At 43.9% G+C, this 20509-nt stretch overlaps 1 protein-coding gene across 2 annotated transcripts; it reads left to right on the top strand.

The window, feature by feature from the left end:
• Positions 1 to 4993: 4993 nt before the first annotated feature.
• LOC147884469 (E3 ubiquitin-protein ligase RHF2A-like) lies at positions 4994 to 19177 on the top strand. 2 transcript variants are annotated; one of them, XM_087398591.1, is made up of 8 exons: positions 4994 to 5221; positions 5434 to 5480; positions 5589 to 5651; positions 5739 to 5844; positions 5945 to 6288; positions 7441 to 7551; positions 7654 to 8026; positions 18677 to 19177. In XM_087398591.1, exons 1-8 carry the CDS (start codon positions 5087 to 5089, stop codon positions 18740 to 18742), a joined length of 1245 nt encoding a protein of 414 aa, XP_087254717.1. In that variant the 5' UTR covers positions 4994 to 5086; the 3' UTR covers positions 18743 to 19177. The 2 variants fall into 2 exon arrangements, with proteins under 2 accessions (XP_087254717.1, XP_087254716.1); XM_087398590.1 differs by having other exon boundaries at positions 7438 to 7551.
• The last annotated feature ends 1332 nt before the right edge of the window (positions 19178 to 20509 follow it).

The following is a 20509-nucleotide window of genomic DNA, read 5'->3' as shown; positions in this document are numbered from 1 at the left end:
GTCGAGATGTGGAACGGGTGCCTCTGCTACAAGTGCCAGTGTTGATGTAGGTGTGTTAGGGGGGTTAGAGATGCATTAGTGTAGTAGGGACTGTCATGTTAAGAATTGCCTAGGATTCTTTCACGTGAGTAGGGAAATGTGTCCATGCAAACGGATCATCAATCGGAGGTCACGGTGGAAATTTATGAGTGAATTAGTGTGAAAAGGGGCCCACATGGGGGTGTGAATTAGAGAGTTCTAGGGATGCCTAAATGGTGTGCAATGGGCTGGAAAAATACCCCCTAGCGTGATGTTTCCATGTGTGAAACAGTGGTTCAAATTGGGTTCAATTTGGCCGTCGAATGGGCGAGTTACGATGGGTTAAATGTGGATTAAAATGACTCCCTTTTTTGTTTTTGGGGGGGTGTCCTTTGGCCAAAGGTATGGCGTGAATGACCCTAGGATTTGAGGGAACTGGACTAGGGTTGGTTAGTCTAACTAGCTAGATACTACCCAGTTACCCTAACTGCTAGTTAAATTGATTGTCAATTGCATTGATTGTTAGTTACATTGACTATCAGTTACATTGACCTAACCTAACCCACTAAGTAACCCAACCTAACAAACCTAATTAGTCTAACCTTACCAAATCCTAACCTAACCTTGCTTAACACTAACCTAGGATATGACTAACCTAACTTAACTAAGGTTTAAAAATAACCTAAGGTTAGTTTAGGGTTAGTTAGGCCCCTTTTTTTAAATTATTATTAAAGGGGGTGTGGGGCGGCTGCCGCAGTCCGGGCGGTAGAGAGAGGGGGAGGGGGGGTCTGTCACCACCGAGTGGGAGAGGGGGAGGTGAGGTTAGGGGCAGGGGAATGTGTGGAGAGGGGGTATGAGGATGAGAGGGGGGGGAGCAGAGGGCATCGTGGAGCACGGGTGGAAGTGGATGGAGAGGCGGGTGTAGGAGGGCGACTGAAGGGGGTGTTGAGTGGGCTGGGGGGAGCAGTGAAGGAGGGGGGAAGGGGGGCTAGAGGGGGGGAGGGGGGGGTGGAGATGGGAGTGGTGGAGGAGGGGGGGAGAAGGGTGGAGGGGGAAGGGGGTTGGGTGGGGTGAAAAGAGGGGGGAGGTGGTGGTGGTGGTGTTGGTGGAAACTTGACAGACGGAAAACTTTTATGGAAATTCAAAGGGAGGAGAAGATGGTCACTTGCAATGCTTTCCCAAGCCTTTCACGATGTAACAGGATTGTTGAGGGTGAATGGACGGTGGGTGGATGGCTAGGTTATTGCTACGAGAAGGGCTCGAAATAACTCATCGATGAGGATGGAAATAGGGTGGTGGTCGATGGAGAGGGAGGAGGGTCTTGCGTAGGGTTCAGGATGGGGAAGAGGATGGAGGCTAGATGTGGAAGAAGAAGAATGAGTGGGTTTCTATAGGAATGGGTTTAGGGTTAGGGTCAAACCCTAATCTCTTTCCGGGCCATAACTTTTCATGGTTAGCTTGGATCGCTCTTCTGAAAAAATGTGAAATGTTCAAAATTGCGAGATCTACACATTGGTGTCCATTAAATAGCCTTATTTGTTCTTCAAGTGGCTTCTTTTTAAAAAATAAAGAAAATTTCTTAAGGTAGTAACCCAAGGTTGATGCTTGGGGTTGATATTTTTGGCTAGAGTTGGAAATTTTTTTTACTCTCCTTGCCCTTGAGTGCTATGTTCGTGAAAGTTTGTGGTAGTTTGTTTTTCTACACATACTTGCATATGTTTGCTCATTACTTGAGACGCTAGTCTCCTTGACAGCGGCACCAAATGTTGGCTCTTTCCCATGGCTTCTGAAAGAAGAGCAAGGTATTCTTAGTATGTAGGGTTTCGAGGCTTTTTGTCACCTATAGATATATCGGTGTGGTCTTTTGTAGTATAAGTGTAGCTTAGGACCTCGGGTCATATTTCGGTGAGAGACGTAGACTTAAGTGTGGTAAGAAAACATAGTGCAAGCATGTGTGAAAGGAACATGCATCATCATGATTGGGGTAATGAAGGATTTTGCCTTCATTGGGGGTTGAAGGGTTTAGGAGGAGTTTAAGGGTTAGAGGGAGGTTCAGGGTTCATAAGGAGGTTCCAGGGTTTAGAAGAAGGTTCCAGGGTTTAGAAGAGGTTCAGGGTCCAGAAGGAGGATCCAAGGTTCAAGATAGAGTACATGGCAGAGAACTCATCTCCCTTGTAGATCATGGAGGTCAAGGCTTGAGGGACTAAGGGTTTAGGGAGAGCATAGGAGTTGGAGAGGAAGAAGGTGTAAGAGCAGAGGGGAGGAGTAAGAGGGAGGAGAAGGGGGGAGGAGGAGAAAGGAGGAGGAGGAGGAGGAGGGGGTAGAAGGGAGGAGGAGGAGGGAGGAGAAGGGAGGAGGAGAAGAAGGGAGGAGGGGGAGGAGGAGGGAAGAGAAGGAGGGAGGAGAAGGGAGGAGGAGGAGGGGTTGCAAGGTTGGAGGAGAGGGGAGGAGGAGTTGCAAGGTTAGGACATGCTTTTGGACATGGAGTGCAAGGAAGGACAACTGGAGACAATTGCTTGGAATACCAAAGTAGAACTCAACACAATGCCCCAAAGAGTGTGGGCTTCATTCTGTTATGGGGTATTTATACAAGTTGCAGAGCTTCTCTCTTTGCATATAGGAATTGTAAGACATTCTCTCTCTACATGTAGAACTTGCATCTAGGATGCACATATAGAAGTTGCATGTTGCATGTAGGAGTTGCATATAGAACATGCATGTAGGAGTTGCATGTTGCATATAGGAGTTGCATGTACAAACTACATGTAGGAATCGTATGTAGAACTTGCATGTAGAACATTCATGTAGGAGTTGCATGTACAAACTGCATGTAGGAATCGTATATAGAACTTGCATATAGAACATGCATGTAGGACTTCCATGTTGAGGATTCCTAAGAGAGATTGTTTTCCTGCAATATTTAAAGTTGGGCATACAAGGCTCATTTATAGTGTTCTTTGTGAGTGCATTGTTGTCTTGATAACATATTGACACATGTGCTCATTGGTTCTTGTCATAAATATGTTATAAACTCTTGCATCCAAAGTTGCACATGTCCTTGCTACATGAGCTCATGAATGCATTTGCATAAGGGCAAAGTAGATATTGATAATTTTGGTTCTACATGGTCCTTTAAGATCCCGTTGCTTTCAATGGCAAAAACAAACATCTCCATAACTATATGAATATGATGATTTATCCAATAGTGTAAGGACATTGATTAATTTGTGTTGAGTTTCACCAAAATCAATTACACATGTATAGAATATCATAGCATGGGAGCTACAAAATGAGAAGGCTATGGGACCAATCAGTAGAGGCTTGGGAGAAAAATTTGTGCACCATGTAATCAAAAAGTGCAATGAAAGTTTTGGATACCTCATAATATGGAACCTTGAAAAGGTCCTTCAAGTAAGAGTTATTAGAATTTAAGGTGTCTTGAAGAAAATATTTCCACTCAATACAATGAAGCTTCAAATGTGCCAATTGTCTCAATGCAAAGCTGGGTGAATACAAGTCTCTTAGCCTACCTCTAAAACACACTAATATGGGAAAAATAAAAAATCTTTACCTTAGTAAATTGGTGAATTGTTTTGGAGTACTGTTTAGGCAATTGCAAGTATAACATAGATATTATGACAATAGGTACACCTACAATGAAACTTATGTGGCTTAGCCTACACAAAGTTGCAATGTAGCAGAACTATAATGGCAATAGCCCATCATGCTGCTATATACAAGATTGACAATGAGTGCATCAAGAAAACTTGTTGCAACATCAACAATGGTCTTTAATTGGACATTAGTCTATATTAGACTTTAATTGGACATCAGTCTATATTAGAACGACTAATGTTGAATTGTCTCTTCTTCATGTCTGACAACAAAATTAAGGAACTAGCCTATAAGATGGTCATCCTTTGAGAAAAAAGAATGTAGCTTAGGAGTTTTAGCTTTCCTCTATGACCATAATGTATCCTCTTGTTTTGTTTTGTTTTGAGTTTCTCTAACACCTTTCTTAAAATTGTGGCTTGTGATCTAGGAGTGGAGGGTGCTAGAGCCACATACACAAACTCCCCCCCTTTGTGAAACTTCAAATAATGAGTGTGGATGCGAATTCCATAAATAGATTGTCCCATAGATGAGAAAATCTTTGTACACATCTTTATACACATTGGTGAAATTTCCCTAGTAATCGGTCCCTTTTGCATAGGAAGCTTGCTCGTCTTTGTTGTTTGTGTTAGTGTTGAGCCCCCTACCTTAAAGGGAGTAGTGTCACTATCATGATGTTGTGGAGGTTGACATTGTCATTGCAACCCACACAATCTCATGAACATGTTTACATTTTGCTGACATCATAGGCTTAACACCATGCACATATAAGTTAGCATAGGTTTGCATCGTGCATGTGTTTGGGCCTCGCCACCTTGCAAACTTTCACCACAAGTTGTTGGAAATGTGAGGCACTAAAAAACTAAGTCTTGAGAGCAGGACAATGCGCGTGCTACAATCAACCCAAGGATTGACTGAACATGCCTCATGCACACAACCATGCCCTACCACTAGGCTAGCCCCTTGCTACTGTTGCCAGACCTCCTTTCCAAACATAATTCTAAGGACACATCCTACAATTGTCCATATGCTTTGCCCCCCAACTTGTACTTACTGCTACCCATCCTTTCCAGAGGTTGGCATGTGTAGACCTTGACATTGGCCATTAAATGGACAAACCGAGGGTCAATATCATGATATATGCTCCCCAAGCCAAAGAGGGTCGTGCAAAGCATGAGCCATTGCCTAATGATAAAGGAAGCGTATGCTTTGCTCCCACACTTGTACCTATTGCTACCCATGCCTCTAGTGCATCTTTTCCTTACCACTCTTGGACAAAGCGAGGGTACAACTAACTACATATGATCCCCAAGCCAACTAGGGTTGTGAAAAGCACAAATGATTAACAACGATAAAAACAAGGCCAAAGTAGATTATCCTGTAGAGGCAAATAGTGCGAGTGCCGTGCTTTGCACAGAAGTTTGCTCCTCCAACAATTTTGATTTTGTTGTTGGGAATGGGGACCGCTCACATCGCTGCCGACTCTCACATCTCATCCGCGATCGCTTTTGTCGATGGCGGAGTCCAAGATCCTTGTGATGACTCTTGTAGCATCTGCTTCGACGATTTTTGCGACAGCAATCCTGCCACGGTCTGTTTTCTTCCTTCCAACCTTCGACTTTTCGTCCTTGGATCAAAATTTGCCGACCGCTTGTGTGTTTCTGGCCTCTCGATCGCATCGTCTTGCTATGGTTTCGATTTGGGTCCAGCTCTGGTACCTCACCGTGAGCTCTTGAGCTTGTCGGGTAATAGATCTCAAGCTTCAGACGAAAAAAATACTGACGCTTTCCCTGTGATCTGCAGGTGACTTCTTGTAAACACGAATACCACCTTCAGTGCATCCTAGAATGGTTGGTGGCGATATTTTCCAGATTTAATAGTGGCTACACGGTGATGTGCTTTTCCAAACAAAGAACTTTTTTGGTCCATTACAAGTGGATGATTTTCTTGTTCTCCAGGTACCAGAGAAGCAAAGAATGCCCAATGTGTTGGCAGACCCTCAGCTTGAAGGATCCTAACAGGTATCTGCTTGTTTCCTGTCGACTATATCTGCACGTGGACTGCTTCCCCACATGTTGATAACATCATTTGATTTGATAATTCGCCAGCCAAGAGCTGCTGGATGCAGTCGAACATGAGAGGCCCTACCACCGCGCCAGACAGATGACTTCAATCATGCAGAGAAACTTGGTGGACGAGTTTGAGGCTCATGAGGTATAATTGGACATTTTGGAACTGAACTGCAGCAGGGAAAATCAACTCTGCAGTATTATTTGAGCCAAGCTACTGTACTGAGGAATGTTTATGTAATTAGGTCCCAGACTATGCCGACGTTTCCGACTTTGAGGAACAAATTATGCAGCATCTGGCGGCTGCTGCTAGAGCACATCATTTTGCAAGATCACGGGATAGGCAATCTAGTGTTCAAGATCATGCTAATCTTATGGGAGCAACACCCTGTTCCTTACCACAGGGTGATCAAGTTGCAATTGGTGGGAATTACAGCCCCTTGAGTGCAGCAGGGCCTGCGAGAGTTCGCCCACAGGAGCATTTAGTGCAACGTGGTGGACAGTTGGATGCAACAGCAGCTGGCACTGCTCGTCATTCCAATGGTCCTGTTGGACCCTCTGAGATAAGCAGCATCCAAACCTGTGCAAGGTACGAGAGTTAACAGACTGTTGAGCACTGGCATTTTCATAATTCTTGTGTTTTTCTGGTGTGTGGTTTCTGGGTTTCTCCTCCTCCCCCCTTCTCTCTTTCCCGCTTAGAGGCTCCACCCTTTTAGTTTGTTGGATCAGGTTCTTTCAGTCTCATAGACCCTTTGGTCTTTTGAAGACTTTTAAAAAACTCTCTCTCTGTGTCTCTCTATCGTTCCCTTGTCTTTTTCAAAATTTTCAAAGAATTATCAATTCTTGACATCTCTCTATGGTTCCTTTGCCTTTTTCATTTTTTTTCAAAGAACTATCAAATCAAGATCCATCCTACTCGCTCCTCCGACTTTATAAATTCATTGTTACCAAACTACAAACGATTTCCAATCCGGATCAATTGCAATGGATTGCTAATTTTGCGTGTAAAATTCGGAGCACCACTCTGCCCCCTCCGTGTGCCTCTCCTGCTCTCTCTCCCTCTCCCTCTCCCTCTCCCTGGCTCCGCCATTCTCCCTCCCTCAATCGCAATTAGCGTAAGCAATTAACCTAAGCTATATTGAAGCAAAATGGGAAATTTAAGGATTTGGAGCCTGCAGTGTCTCTCTTGTTGCTGCCCTGCCTCCCTATGCTCTTCTCCTCCTTCATCGACCCACCTCTGTCCCTCCCCCCTCTCACTTTCTCTGCGCAAACGGTTGATCGCAATCAAAGTCTGAAGGGTGAGGCAGAGGCTGGACCTCTCTTTATACTTGCTCAAGGGCGGCCTTTGGAACATTCGAGAGTCTCTAGAAAGTTTGTGTGTTGTCTGCCACCCATTTACTTACCTTAATCTTCTGTCGCCACATTCATTGCCCAAAAGCTTAGGTTCATTTATTTAAATCCCGTCGCCGCTCCTGCTACTAATACTAATCCCCGAATAAATTTCATCGTGGGGGCCTACCGGATATATTCCAGTCTTTTATCTATATATTGATGTGCATGCATGTGTATGTTTGTTGTGTGTGGGGTTTGTGTGTGTGTGTGTGTGAGAGAGAGAGAGAGAGAGAGAGAGAGAGAGAGAGAGATTATTTTCATTGGAACAAAGCCAATGCTGTTCTATCAGCAATTTTTTATTAAGTCCACACACTGAGAGAGATAACCCTTGATTGCATTTCCATAGCAGGACTAACACAGGTTCGCAGACCATGGAAGAAAGTCCGCAAAGAACTGGGCCTTCAGATTTTTTTACGTTCTCAGAATCATTCAAGTCCCGTTTAGCTGCAGCCTCGTCCAGGTCTCTGGCTATTTCAAGGTTAAATCAGGATTGAAAAGCAACAATACTCTTCTCACGGACCCTTGCTAGAAGTTTGAATCACTCTTCTTTTTATTTGTGCAGGTACAAGGAAACATTCACGAAGACAACCCGTGGCTTCAAGGAGAAATTGCGAGCGCGAAACAATACTATGACAGATTTTGGAGCTCGCGCACGAGAAGTAAGTGCTGGTGTGGCTCGTGCTCTTGAAAGAATTTCTCTTGAATCAGCTGGGAAGAGCAGGGAAAATGATGTAGCAACCACTTCTAGTAATACTTCTGGTGTGGATGAGTTGCGTACCTTGGATGAAGTTGAAATATCTAAGAAGCCGGAAGCAAATATGGGTATTGCATGCGCTACTAATAGCCTTGGATCAGCATTACATGGAGCAGCCACAAGCAGAGCTACGGAACGAGGTGAAGATGCAGGCAGTGGCTTTGGTGGGACTTCCTCAAAGGTGACAGCTTATTTATAATGGGTTAAGTATGGTGATGTGGTGCCCCAAAGGTTTTTGCTATTAAAGTTTGAGGTTTAATATGTGTTTTATTTTTATGTTGCCAGATTCAAGAAAGCAACATAGCATCAAGATTCAGCGTAGCACAAGAAGATTGAGCTGAAAGAAGTGTCACATGAGATACTATTGTAATAGGACTGGTGGTGCATCGTTGCAGGGAATTATGGCTGCCAATGAAAATTATATAGGCTTCAATAAGCAAATATAGTATAATACCAAGCTTCCAGAAGCTTTCTTGTTAGATGGAACATGACCTTGCATGTAACGTCACTTCTCCTTGTCTAATGGTCACGCCCCACTAGAGCAAATAATACTTGGGAGGAGCACTTCACCCCTCTACCATCCGAGATGATCTTGAGCCTTCCCTCTCCTTAAACTTTGATTGTGGAATTGTCGCCATGCACTTGTCTTGGTCTTGAAGTCTTGGAACCTTGTCGGGATAGAGATATGTGCCAAGGAAAGAAGTCAAAGAATCCAAAATTTATAGAAGTTCAAAGGCTGGAGTGATCGTTGTAGCCGAGGAACCCGTACCTTTACCTTGTGATTCCTCACTTCCTCGAATAGTGACCTTGTTGGCCACAATTGTTGCAAGTACACTCCGTGTTCAATGCTTTCTTCTTTGAATCAGACTTCTTCTCTAAGGAGGAAGAAGTGTTCCACTTCCCTTTACCTTTGTTCCGTCTTTGGTTCTGTAGGGCAGCCAAAGCTTCCGCATCTTCTCCTTGTGGAGGACTCTCAAAATGTTTCTCTTGGTCAAGCACCATTGGCACGAGTTCTTCCCATGCTAGAGTATTCAACCTCCCACCAGTGGTAATAAGAGAAGAATTTGAAGCGGAATACTATGCAGAAAGATGGTACAATAATACGATGGCCATGTCCTCAGATGAAATCTCCTTTTGGGCTAGAAGGGCCTCCTATTGTAGTGCTTAAAGTTTGTTGAAGTGTTTCCACATTGTTAGCAGACTTAATGGGATTCAACTCTCATTTGCAACTCAAGAGATACCCCCTTTCGCCAACGTCATATGCTTGATGTGATTGATGACCTAAGGATTGCAATTCAAGAAATTAAAAGAATGTACATGCGGATTTACTCTTTCCCAAAGATGAGCCATAGTCTTGGCATCCCTCTGCTCTAGAATGGAAAGGTTTTCGCCAAGTGATTCTGGCTTTGAAACTCCCACGACGACGAAGTCTGCCAGGTCGTAGGATTGTAGAACTGAGTCCATCAACCCTCTTCACACGCCGTAGTTGTTGCCATCCAACTGCTGGTACAAGTCTATGGGCTTCGGCGATTTGTTGGAAAGTACAAGTCTAAGCATGTGCCTCTAGAGTAGACACCATGTAGAAGTTGCATAAAGCACACCAACTGTGGACACAAGTCATTGAATGCAGAATATACTACAACCACTTTAACTCACTCAAGCAGGTGCACACAAGTAGATAGTAAGTACATATAGATTTGAATAAAGTACAGTTAGATGTACATCAAAAGAGGAACCAATATAACGTAGAATCCATGTAGAATTTTGTACCAACGCCTACAGTATAGAGTTGCCGAGGTATCGCACCAAAACTGGCTTTGTATGTTGACCACCTCCTATAGACTTCTAGATCACACTGTGCCTCTCTTTTGCTTCAGTAGTTGCTCTAGGGTTGAGCTTCACCTGCTCTTCGCTCTTGAGCAATCTGAGGCTCTCCTACAGGAGTGATGCTGAACTGCCTCCTATAGACTTCTCCTAGATCATTGCGTGCCTCTTGCAAGCTTCAATAGGTGCTCTAGTGTTGAGCCTCACTTGCTTTGCTCTCTTCCACCTGAGGCTCTTCTACAGATGTAGATTTGCCCTTGGATGTGCACATCGAGAGCTTAAGGCTAATGCAAGTCGAATGATTGAGGATGTTATGTTCATTTTCCTTTATCTTTATGGCCATCCTATGCTAACTTCACAATTGGGTCATTGGATTTGTGTTTGTGGAATTTTGAAAGATTTGATAACCGTGCACTTGGAAATTTGGCATATGATGGGATGCCAACATTTAGCAATGCACTATTGAATGTAGTAACCTCAACTCAAAGCTATGTTGCACGAAACGTTTCCATGCAAGAAACGTGGTAGTTTTGAAACGTTTCTGAAACGCCACTTGAGTAAATAGGAAACGGCAAGGGTAGGCTGAATAAAGTATATTTCTGCTCACATACAGAAGCTAGTAATTAAACAAAACATGCACCATATAAGCTAGACGTGTGCATAAGTTAAGTAATTGAATTCTTCGAGGGCATGGAGCAGAGGATCCTTGAAGATGCGATTCGCATCATGCATTGATGAATTAGTCGTCACCCATGTAGATCGTCTAATCCGAGTCTTGTGTTACTTCTAAAGCCTTCGCTATGCACCCACCATGATAATGCTAGAGCTTGCCATCATCTCTTGTCAATACCTACCCTTGTTGGCTTTTCTTCTGGCACATTTGTAGATTAGGCGTTTCCAAAACGTTTCCAAGTTTCGGAAACGTCTCAATTTTGGAAACGTTAGGAAACGGGGTTTCCTAACTTTTTAGGACGTTTCCTGCAACTAAGACTCAAAGGGGACATACTGGCTCCACCTTACTTTATTCCTATTTGTTTTGGCCTAGGAGGCTAATTAATCTATGTTCATAGGCTAATTTGATTTTAAACATGTCTTAATCTAAGTCTTAGAGGGTGCACATTATATTATGGGCATAGTAACCTTTTGAAGAAAGGATTCGAACCCACAATCTTATCTTTCTCAAAAGTGAGCCCTACCACTAAGCTATTGTGTGGTATAGCATGCCTATTGCTAACCATAATATTATAAATGGTCCCTCTTCCCCCTCCCCCTTTAGGACGTCCCTTCTTCTTTAATACACCTTCATAAGTGGTCCCCCACTCCCTTCATAAGTGGTCCTTTCCCCTCTCCCCAATCTCACGTGCATCCCTCTTTAAGGCCCCCTACCCTCCATTATCCTTCAATTGAAACTCCTCCCCTCTCCCATTTATCCCTTACTTTAATCATGCCCTTGCCCTCTTCCTTTTTACCCCTCTTCTTTTCTCCACGACCAATTAATAGGAAATTTGATTTAAAGTTCTCTAGGGGCACATATTCACTATGCCTCCAATGATGAGCAACAATTACATGTTGGAGTGTGGGTGGCACATTTGGGAGACCTTTTCTTGGCAGTCGACTTGGGCCCAAATGTGGCAGACCAACCCCTCAGTCGACCAGTTTCCCCACAGACTGTCAACCTAACACTCTGCAGACCGTCGACCACAAGGTGTAAATAGGGCATGCTGCTAGCGTCTACCGCTGGGCTTAATCCTAACCAATGTGCCCACTGCAGGGCTTCTATGAGCCTGCATATCTCCCCTACACCAATGCCACGGCCAATCCTAGTTGTGGGTTTGGGTATCCCATGTGGCTCCCTTAAATAACCCTAAAAGGATTGCAGTCTCTTGCCCATGTGGTAGCGTGGTTGCTGCCCACATGGCACCCCACAAACCAAGCATATGTGTCTATTACAAAATATACCCATATGCTACGTCCATGCCTATGCAAGGTGTGAAGCCACGTTGTCCTTATTTGGGGGATCACAGATGGAGGCATTGATCCTACTATTCCAACAATCCTCTTAGTGTGCACTGAGTGAGACCTTATCAGAGTTGCGTGATTGAACCATACCCCCTTATTGTGCGAGCTTATGTGGCATTTTGGATGGTGGTATTATGTTGAGATTAGCTACATCCTCATTGGAAGAGGTTGCCATGGTGGGCTTCGTCTAATTGGTTGAGCTCTCGTTTGGAAAGAGGTCTTAGCACATGCATTTGTCTTTGATGTGACGTCCCTTTGTTAGGATGTTCCTAAGTACCTACACTATGTGGGGATTGGTAGGTATGAACACTCCATGCATAAGTCATCTTGCCCCCTAGGCTTTATCGCAATGACCCTGTACATCAGCACCACCTAAAAACCAACGCCCATTGAGTGGTAGGGCAGGTTTAAGGAAGACATAAGTTTTAGTGAGTGAGGGCATTGCAACTCTTGCACTACTTGGGATTGTCATGGTCCTAATGCTCTACTCACCTCTCTTTTCTTTAAGTGAGTTGCTCAGGTCCAACCTAAGGCTTGGTTGAGATCATAAGCTGGCAAGGGTTTCTTCAAAGACATGGCTTGTTTTTATGAAAAAAAGGTTTTGAAGAAATGAAAGATCCTTAGGCCAGGGACATCCCTACGTGAGTTTATATATGAGTTGTGGGGGATCCCTTGGGATATCAAGACATGGCTTGTTTTAAAAAAAAACACCTTTTGAAGAACTGAAAGATCCTTAGGTTAGGGACACCCCTACATGAGTTTGTATATGAGTTGTAGGGCATCCCTTGGGATATGAGGACGTAGAGCACGGCTATGCTATGTCTCTTCTAACCCTTGGACTGTGGACTCCTATGATATGGGACACAAAGGTTGTGGCCATGGGCATGGCTTGGTACTAGGCTCCTCAGGTTCAAAGGGTGATACTTGATACATGATCTACAGATGGGAGGTGAGCTTGTCGCTCCTCGTAATCGTTCCTCAGTAACACTTGGTGGTTTTAGAAGTTTGGTGCTTTCGAGTATGATCTTGGCTCACTCCATGCTTAGCTTTAGCTACCCCTCACCGTGGAGCATGTTTCAATTGGTATTTGAGTCACTCTATTGGCATACCTTGGGCAAATTTCCATGTGTCCGTGGGCATTTCTTATATGAAAATCTCGTCCCTTTCTTGTTGAGGACTGTCTTCTTTGTTGTGGTCTTTTCATGTGGGAGATTCATGCATATGTAGATTTCACGTGCATTCATCCATGATGTCTTTGTCCTTTGCATTTAGAAGTTGTGGGCCTTGTTGGACATGTTACTTATGCCGTGTGAGATCTTTAGAAATAATGAGTGTATTTTTTAAATAAAAATTAAATATGCTTATAAGATTCTAGCCTTTAGTGGTAGCCTTCATCATGGCTGAGTCTGCCCTTCACCTTCGGAGTGCCGACAGAAACTCAGTACGAAGACTTTGTATAAATGGATGCTCAAGTATGTGTGGGTGTGTGGATTTGTATGTGTGAGAGCATATTTTTATACTATGGTCTACACCCACTGTTGGGCGCTGATGAAGTCAGTGGGGATGTCATAGTAGCTAGTCCCTGCTATGCATGATGGAGTTTATGGTTTTCAACCTTGTGACTATCATGAGATTGAAACTGCACTATGTGTGTTTTTAGAGGATGAGTTTGGGAATGTTCCTGGATTCATCTAGGTATATGCTTATAAGATTCTTGAAGATCAACATCATTTTGTTGAATCTCGCCAGTGCAAAGTGCCCAGACAGTATGAGGACGAACTCATACTTACTTTCTTTGTGCGGAAAGATGACTTGTGGATATTCGACTTGTGAAGGAAAATATGATGGTATTTGCTCTTCAAATCAATCTTTATAAACATCATGGCTTTGTTGAGGTGTTATAAGATTTGATCAATCTCAGGCATGGGGAGCTAACTCTTCGGTGCGAGCTTGTTTAGTGCATGGTAATCCACACTCATCTAGGCTGAACTATCCTTCTTTTCTTCAAAAAGGATGGGAGCTACATATGGAGAATCGCTGTCTAATGGTAGTAGTGACTTCTTTAATTGCAGTTCCGATTCCTCCTTTATGCCGATAGGGGTGCTTGATGGGTGGAGAGGCCCTTGGAATGAGCTCGATCCGGTGATCCTCTAGTTGAATTGGCGGTAAGGATGATCGTAGACTGGAATTGAGAATCATCTCTTGATATTCTTGTAGTAAGGCCTCCTGTTGTGGGTTTGTGGATGATGGTTCTACGGTAGTATTTATGTAGACCATAAAAATTTCCCGTCTCCTAGCTGAAATTAATGGTCGTTGTTGCAAAATATTTCGAAGCCAAGGAATGAACTTCCTATCAATGGTTGGAATGGTGAAATCCAAACCTTTGGTATGATAGTTGAGTTAGACGTCAACTAGTGCCATCATCATCCCAAAATGATGATCCCTTGCTTGTATAGGTGCCAATTGTTGCCCACTCAAATAGCTTCAAGATGGCTGATGTGGCCTCCATGTTGCTTTTGGTTGGTGAATGCTCCATTCAAGGTGACCTATTTGTAGGTGAATGCTTTCAACACATTGGTTGGTGAATGCTACAAGGCGACTTATCTGCAGGTGAACGAAGCAATTGAGCATACTTGAGTGCGTTGGTGGAAATGATGTCCTCAGAACCTTTGGAATCTCTGACTACTAACTTCTTCATAGAGTTGGAAGTGTCACCTGCACCCCTGCACTTGGGTGCAAGGTGACACACTGGCTACATCAACAAGTGCATTATAGTTCCCAGATAGGAGATTTTGTCGTATGCATTTTGTCGTATGCTGTGACCCCTTGTCCAGGGACAGTCAGGCACAAGCTACGTAGGTCAGTCTCTCAGCCTTAGGTCAAGTCAGTAAGTTAGTTCTTGTTCACTAGTACCCACTGGAGAACAGTAGGTTAAGTGTTTCCATCTTATAGTTTAGGTCTTAGCCTAGGTTAGGAGTCCCTTTAGGGTCCCCAAAGGCTGGACAGGTGAGCAGGGAAGGCAGCCTGCAAAGGCTGCCCAAAAACTCCCCTGGCAAATGAGCCAGGGAGGGCTTTTTATAGGCTGGTTGTAGGCCAACCAGTCTGTAAAACAGACCGACTCAGTCGGCTGTTTACAGACTGGGTTGGCTCAGTCCAGCCCTATAAAAGGGCCCCTTGGCTGCCCTCTTTCCTCATTCAGTGCTCCTGCCTTCAGCTCTCCTACAAGCTCCACTCCAGCCTTCTTGTGCAGCCCCTGAGATCCTCAGTTCTGGCCCTGCTCTAGCCTCAGTCCCTTGGCCATCAGTTCAGCCTGATCTGAAGGTGTCCATGCAGCACAACAGTCGGAGGTTTGGACCAGCAAATGGAGAGAGGTTTGGACACTGTCTCCTCAGCTTTTCTCAGTTTTCTTTACAGGCTACACAGGCTACTTCTTAGCTCTAGTTTCTCAGTCATATCTCAGCTCTCTCTCAGTATCTATTACTCTCAGCTATCACTCTCTCACTCACGCAGTAACCCTGCATTTCCGGTAGACAGCACAAGCCTCTCCCTTGCCTTGTAGAAGCATCCTACATCGTCAGTGTGGACAGCATCAAGGTCTCGGTACTGGTCGGCGTTGCCTCTCAGATCTTTGGGTCTGCTATACGTGTGCACAGTGAGCTCTTCAGAAGCGCATTCCGTGCTCTCTCGAAGAGTGTTCTTTGTATTTCTCAGTTCTCCAAGTATAAAGCAAATTCTCCCCTGATTGGGGGAGGGGCCCCTCAATGGGTACAGGGACCCAATCGGTTGTCGACTCTACTCTCTCTTTACCCTCATCTCCTTTCTCTCTCTATGGTAAACAACGCTCATTCCTCGCTAAAGGTTTAAAGAAGGTCTTGCTGTGAATTACACGATCAGATCACCATTGCATGTTACAGGAAGATAGTAGGAAATTGTGAGACTTTCCCTTTTGTTGATCCTCCATCTCCTTGGTGACAACCGATGTTAGAGATCATTGGTCCAACTAGAGTGGCCATCTCCTCGGGGAGCTTCTTGAAGTGAGGATAGTCTTACTTCTTAGGGCCCTGCACATGACAATAAGTAGTGGTTCTATTTGTTGTACTTGGCATGTGCCTTGGCGTCCAATAAACCTTTGTAGCCATTTTTGTCGTTTGTCTTCTAGTAGTTCTTCTTGGATCACTCTCCGTTCTCAAGATTCTTTATGTTGTTGGAGCTGTTGTTTCTGGAGAATGTAGTCTTGGGATGTCTTGCTGAATCCCAACTAAAGTCCTTGACCCTTGTTCATGTGGTTAAAATTTTGGGTTAGCTTGCAAGCAGTGTCATGCATTTTGGGACGGAAGCTGTGAATATACCATTGAATGTCCAATCGGAGGCCATGAAGAAACTTTGCGATTTTAGCTGAATGGCTACCTATTTGTACATGGATGTCAAATGATACAGCCTTCTTGCATGGAGACCTAAAAGGACCAGCACGTGTGGAGAGCAGCTCTAGGTTGGAGTTCATGGGCCAATTGTGGATTGAAGGAAGCCCTGTGAGATTGGTACTACGAGGGCGCATCTTCTTGGCAGTGATGCCCCTGCTACTATCAATGTGGCCTGGTTGTGTGCAGTTTGGTATGTGCTTTGGTGCAAGGACATATGGCTAATTTATCACTCCAAGCCCTTCCATCGCTTGTGCGAGCCCAGGCTGAGAAATTCATGAGCAAAGGCTGCAAAGGAACAGAGAGGTTCTGAATATACCTTCAGGCACCTGCATTGTAAGCTCTCATACATGGTCCAATTTGCTTGTCCAGATCACACGCATTACTACCTGTTGAAAATCAGAGGATGCATGGGTGAGCCTAGAGAAAGACAGAAGAAAAGGTACACAGAATATGCACGTCTCAATGAGGATAAGTTGATTGGAAATCTCCACCAAGTACAATGCATTTCAGAGCCTTATCTCTTGACCCCGTCACACACATGTGCAATGTCACATGCCATAGCAATGACATTCACACAGACATCACACCTTATGTGGGCACACTTAATATATCTAGCCTTAGATGCTGTCACACATGTTATAGCAATGACATCATTGCTTACAACTCACACACATACATCACTCCTTATGTAGACACAACTAATATAGAGGCTCTTCACACATGTAGCACACTTACACACATACAAGGGCAGTTTCTGTTAGAGGTCATCTCCTGATGTCACCGTAGAGAGAGGGCCTTGCTAGTGGGTGTGCCCGCCCAGTGAGAGGCTAAGGTAGATGAGTGAGGGCCTGTGTTGTGGGTGTGCCCAGGGGACGGATAGGTATTCGCCTCATGTTGGCCCGTACTCATGCCATAGTGGCTGGCTGTGGAGGTGCCCTTTTGTGCCAGTGGAGGTGGCCTTGTAGGCAGCTCTGTGGGCAGTTGTGTGGGCCCCAGCAGATGCTGCTCTTGTTGTGGTGGTCTGACCTGCTGGTCGGCCACTCGGCAGCCTCCTTTGTGGCATGTGCTTGGGCAGAGGGAGTCGGCTCCCAGATCTGCAGTAGGGCTGACTGCCAGCCCTATATTTAGGGCAGGGGGGGTCGGCCATAGGCCCCTTGCTAGTCGGCCCTGTTGTGGGGAGTGGTACTAGCCCCTCTTATAGGGCTGTGGGCAGCCCTAGAGGTGGGTCAGAGTGCAACACGCAAGAGATTATTACATGTTATTTTGGGGGATCACCCAAAGCAGAGACCCTTGATTCACACATGCCAATCATAGTCATTCTCATCAAGAGAAGACCATGAACTTCTACGGTGGCTGCTATCTCCTGGTCCACCTCTCTTTCTTCTTCATTTTCTTCAGATGCCAGGTGGGCATATTCTCTTTTTCTTGTTCCATTTTCTTGAAGCATTGAGCTTCTTTGTATCCAAGTCTCTTGCAGTAATGACGCCTGGTCTTGCTCCCTTTCTTGTCTGTCCGATGGCATAGCATAGCACTATCAAGATCAATGGTGGTGTTATTCTCCTCCTCGAGTTTTTTGTCTTCTTCAAGGAGTATCGCTCCGGCTATCCAGAGCACGGTAAGGATTTGGGAAAAACATAGCACATTTTGGATGCCCTTGAGGAGCTCGGCAATGTTGTCTGCGTCATCAATAACTCCGAGACTGAGTTGTTGAGTGACAGACCCAATACTGCCTAAATGTTCACTGTAGGTTCCACTTTAATGCATCTTTGAATCACATAATTTCTGCTTCAAAAAGACCTTTGAATTAATGATTTTATACTGAATAAATTTTCCATCTTTGCTGATACTTGCCTGCCTGTCTGAGATAAGGCCCGTTCATTGCGGTGCTTCCAAAGTTGGAGTTTCTCCATCTCCTCTTCTGCGGGTTTGGCATCATCACCGTTGACAATGCCCAAAGCCCATCTGTACAATACAATCAAATGTCTCATAAGCTGGCTGATACTGACCAGTGCAACCTTGGACTTACCTGTTCTATGGAGGTGATGACCCAGATGTGCATCTTGTGTGCCCTACGCTTACATACAGCCTTCCTGGTCCCAAAGCGGATTCCTGATGTCGTGACAGTCTGGGTTCCGCAAGCTCCCAGACACCCTATGCATCTTTGGTTCTGCGAGCTACTGGACATTTTTGGTTCTGCAAGCTACGGGACACCCCACTGCATCTTTGGCCGCTTGATTGCTGTTTATGACATGTTCTAGGGCAGTTTGGGAGTTGATTTATCCAGTGACCTCTGATGTTGTTGGTACAGACATGACTTCTGTAGTTCATATTAATGAATCGATCTCATAAAATTTGTAGGTAGTACATTAAACAATCTGCACTTTTAAAGGATTAGTTTTCTATTTGCAAAATTTGTCGTCCACGTTAGCTTATTTGCTATTCCATGTTTCCTCGGGCTTTAATTGTTATTCCATGTTAGCTTATGCACCTCCATCCAAAGTTTTCTTTCGACGTATTCTCTGTTAAGCGAATTGCTTCAGCCAACTCGAGAGGGTTTTTAATTGCAGGATATTGAAGGGAGCAGTGGTGGTGGGGAGGCCGAAGGCACACATGCAGTAGCTTCTCCTTCATGATCAAGAGCAGTATGGTGAATATCCCAAAGCTTGGACTGTATGACTCCCAGAGTTTAATTCGGTCATGAATATAAACTTCAGAAGATGTTCTTGTCCTGGTATTGCATTTGTGTACTGATCAGTTTAGCTAGCCCAATAGGATTGTACCATATGTAAAATACAGCAGTCGAAATTGATCTCTTGGGTTGATGTAAATATTTATGCATCTGTATTTGACATGGATGGATGTTTGAACTTTTAGGAGAAAGGATTATGACATTTTATTCCTAGGTCAAGAAATAGATGTCCACTGAAATAAGACTTGCGGACTACACACGGATACATGATGCACATAATGAATAGCTGGTATTGCCAGGTTTATGAACTGGGGAGAGTTTGTATGCAAGCAATAGGCCTGGCTTCAGTGTATAGAGGGGTTAACATTCCTCTAGTTTATCTTTTGATGTTGTGTGTCTGTTTCTTCATCTTTTTCGGCCAAATCTGTTGTCTATCATCCCTCTTGACTGATGAATCCTATGATCAAAGGTGCAATTGTTATTGTGACTTGACAGCGTTACTTTATGGGCAGCCATCTTCGTCTTGGGTATTGTATCGCAGGCACATTTTCTGACATTTTTCGTACATCATGTTTTTGCTAGATCGACAGTTTGTGACTTCTAACACTTTTGGCATACCTAACTCAATGTCCTATGCTGTGACGATTATTTTGGCATTATCTTATGAGATATTTTACCATTTTGGAATGTTAATAATGCCATTTTGGAATGATTTTCGGCGTAATTATCTTCACTATGAAAAGGATTAGTATCGGCCATGATATATTTTACCATTCACAATGTAATTGATCCGTTTTTGTCCTCTCTTTTTTTTTCAGAATGTAAATTACTTTTTATAATAAATTCTTTTGTCAAAATTTTTTAGCTGAAGGGGTGACGAGATATAGTAACTAGGTTTAGAGTGAGAATTGTATGGTATGATGACCAAGTTTTGATATGATGCCTGAAATACATATATTTGAATTTCAAATTTTGAGAGGTTTGTGTGGCATTGTGTATTCTACATGTATGCATGCCATGTTTCGGCATGTACTGGACAGACATTGCTCTTAACCAACATGCGTGTGCTTTGCTCGTAGGTATTGAGTAAGAATTTGACCCATAGAGGGTATAAGTTCAGACATTGCTCTTAACCAACATGCGTGTGCTTTGCTCATAGGTATTTGAGTAAGAATTTGACCCATAGAGGGTATAAGTTAGCCATATTGTCGTAATATTTTCTTTCGAAAAATTTTAGTTTGGATATATATATATACATACATATGTGCACGTGCTCATATGTTTTTGTATGTATGTGTTTAATGCACTATGCGCATTAGATATAGCCTCCATATGTAAACCTAGTTGTTCAAAAAGTGTTACATATTACTCAATCAACCATTAGAATAATACGATGCTTTTAGTTCAATGTATACATACGTGTAGGTGTCTACAGATGCATGTGTATGTATTTATGCATGTACTCTCTCTCTCTCTCTCTCTCTCTCTCTCTCTCTCTCTCTCTCTCGTGTCCATGCATGCATTGTATGTACATTTGTGCATACATGTGTATTGGAGAATTAATGGTCCACCTTAGTCCTCGTAAACATCCACCTAGATATAGATGTTGTGAGACCTCCATATAAGAAGCCATAGAGCATTTGATGGGTGGGTTGAGCTTGTGGCAAGGGTCTTGGATTGAGCGGAGACATGCAATTATGTTTGCCACAAG

The sequence above is a fragment of the Dipteris shenzhenensis genome, chromosome 27 (genome assembly GCF_047967505.1).
Source record: "Dipteris shenzhenensis isolate YYH24624 ecotype China chromosome 27, Dip_SZ_1.0, whole genome shotgun sequence".
Classification (NCBI taxonomy): domain Eukaryota; kingdom Viridiplantae; phylum Streptophyta; class Polypodiopsida; order Gleicheniales; family Dipteridaceae; genus Dipteris; species Dipteris shenzhenensis.
This window is presented reverse-complemented; position numbering and strand designations above follow the sequence as displayed.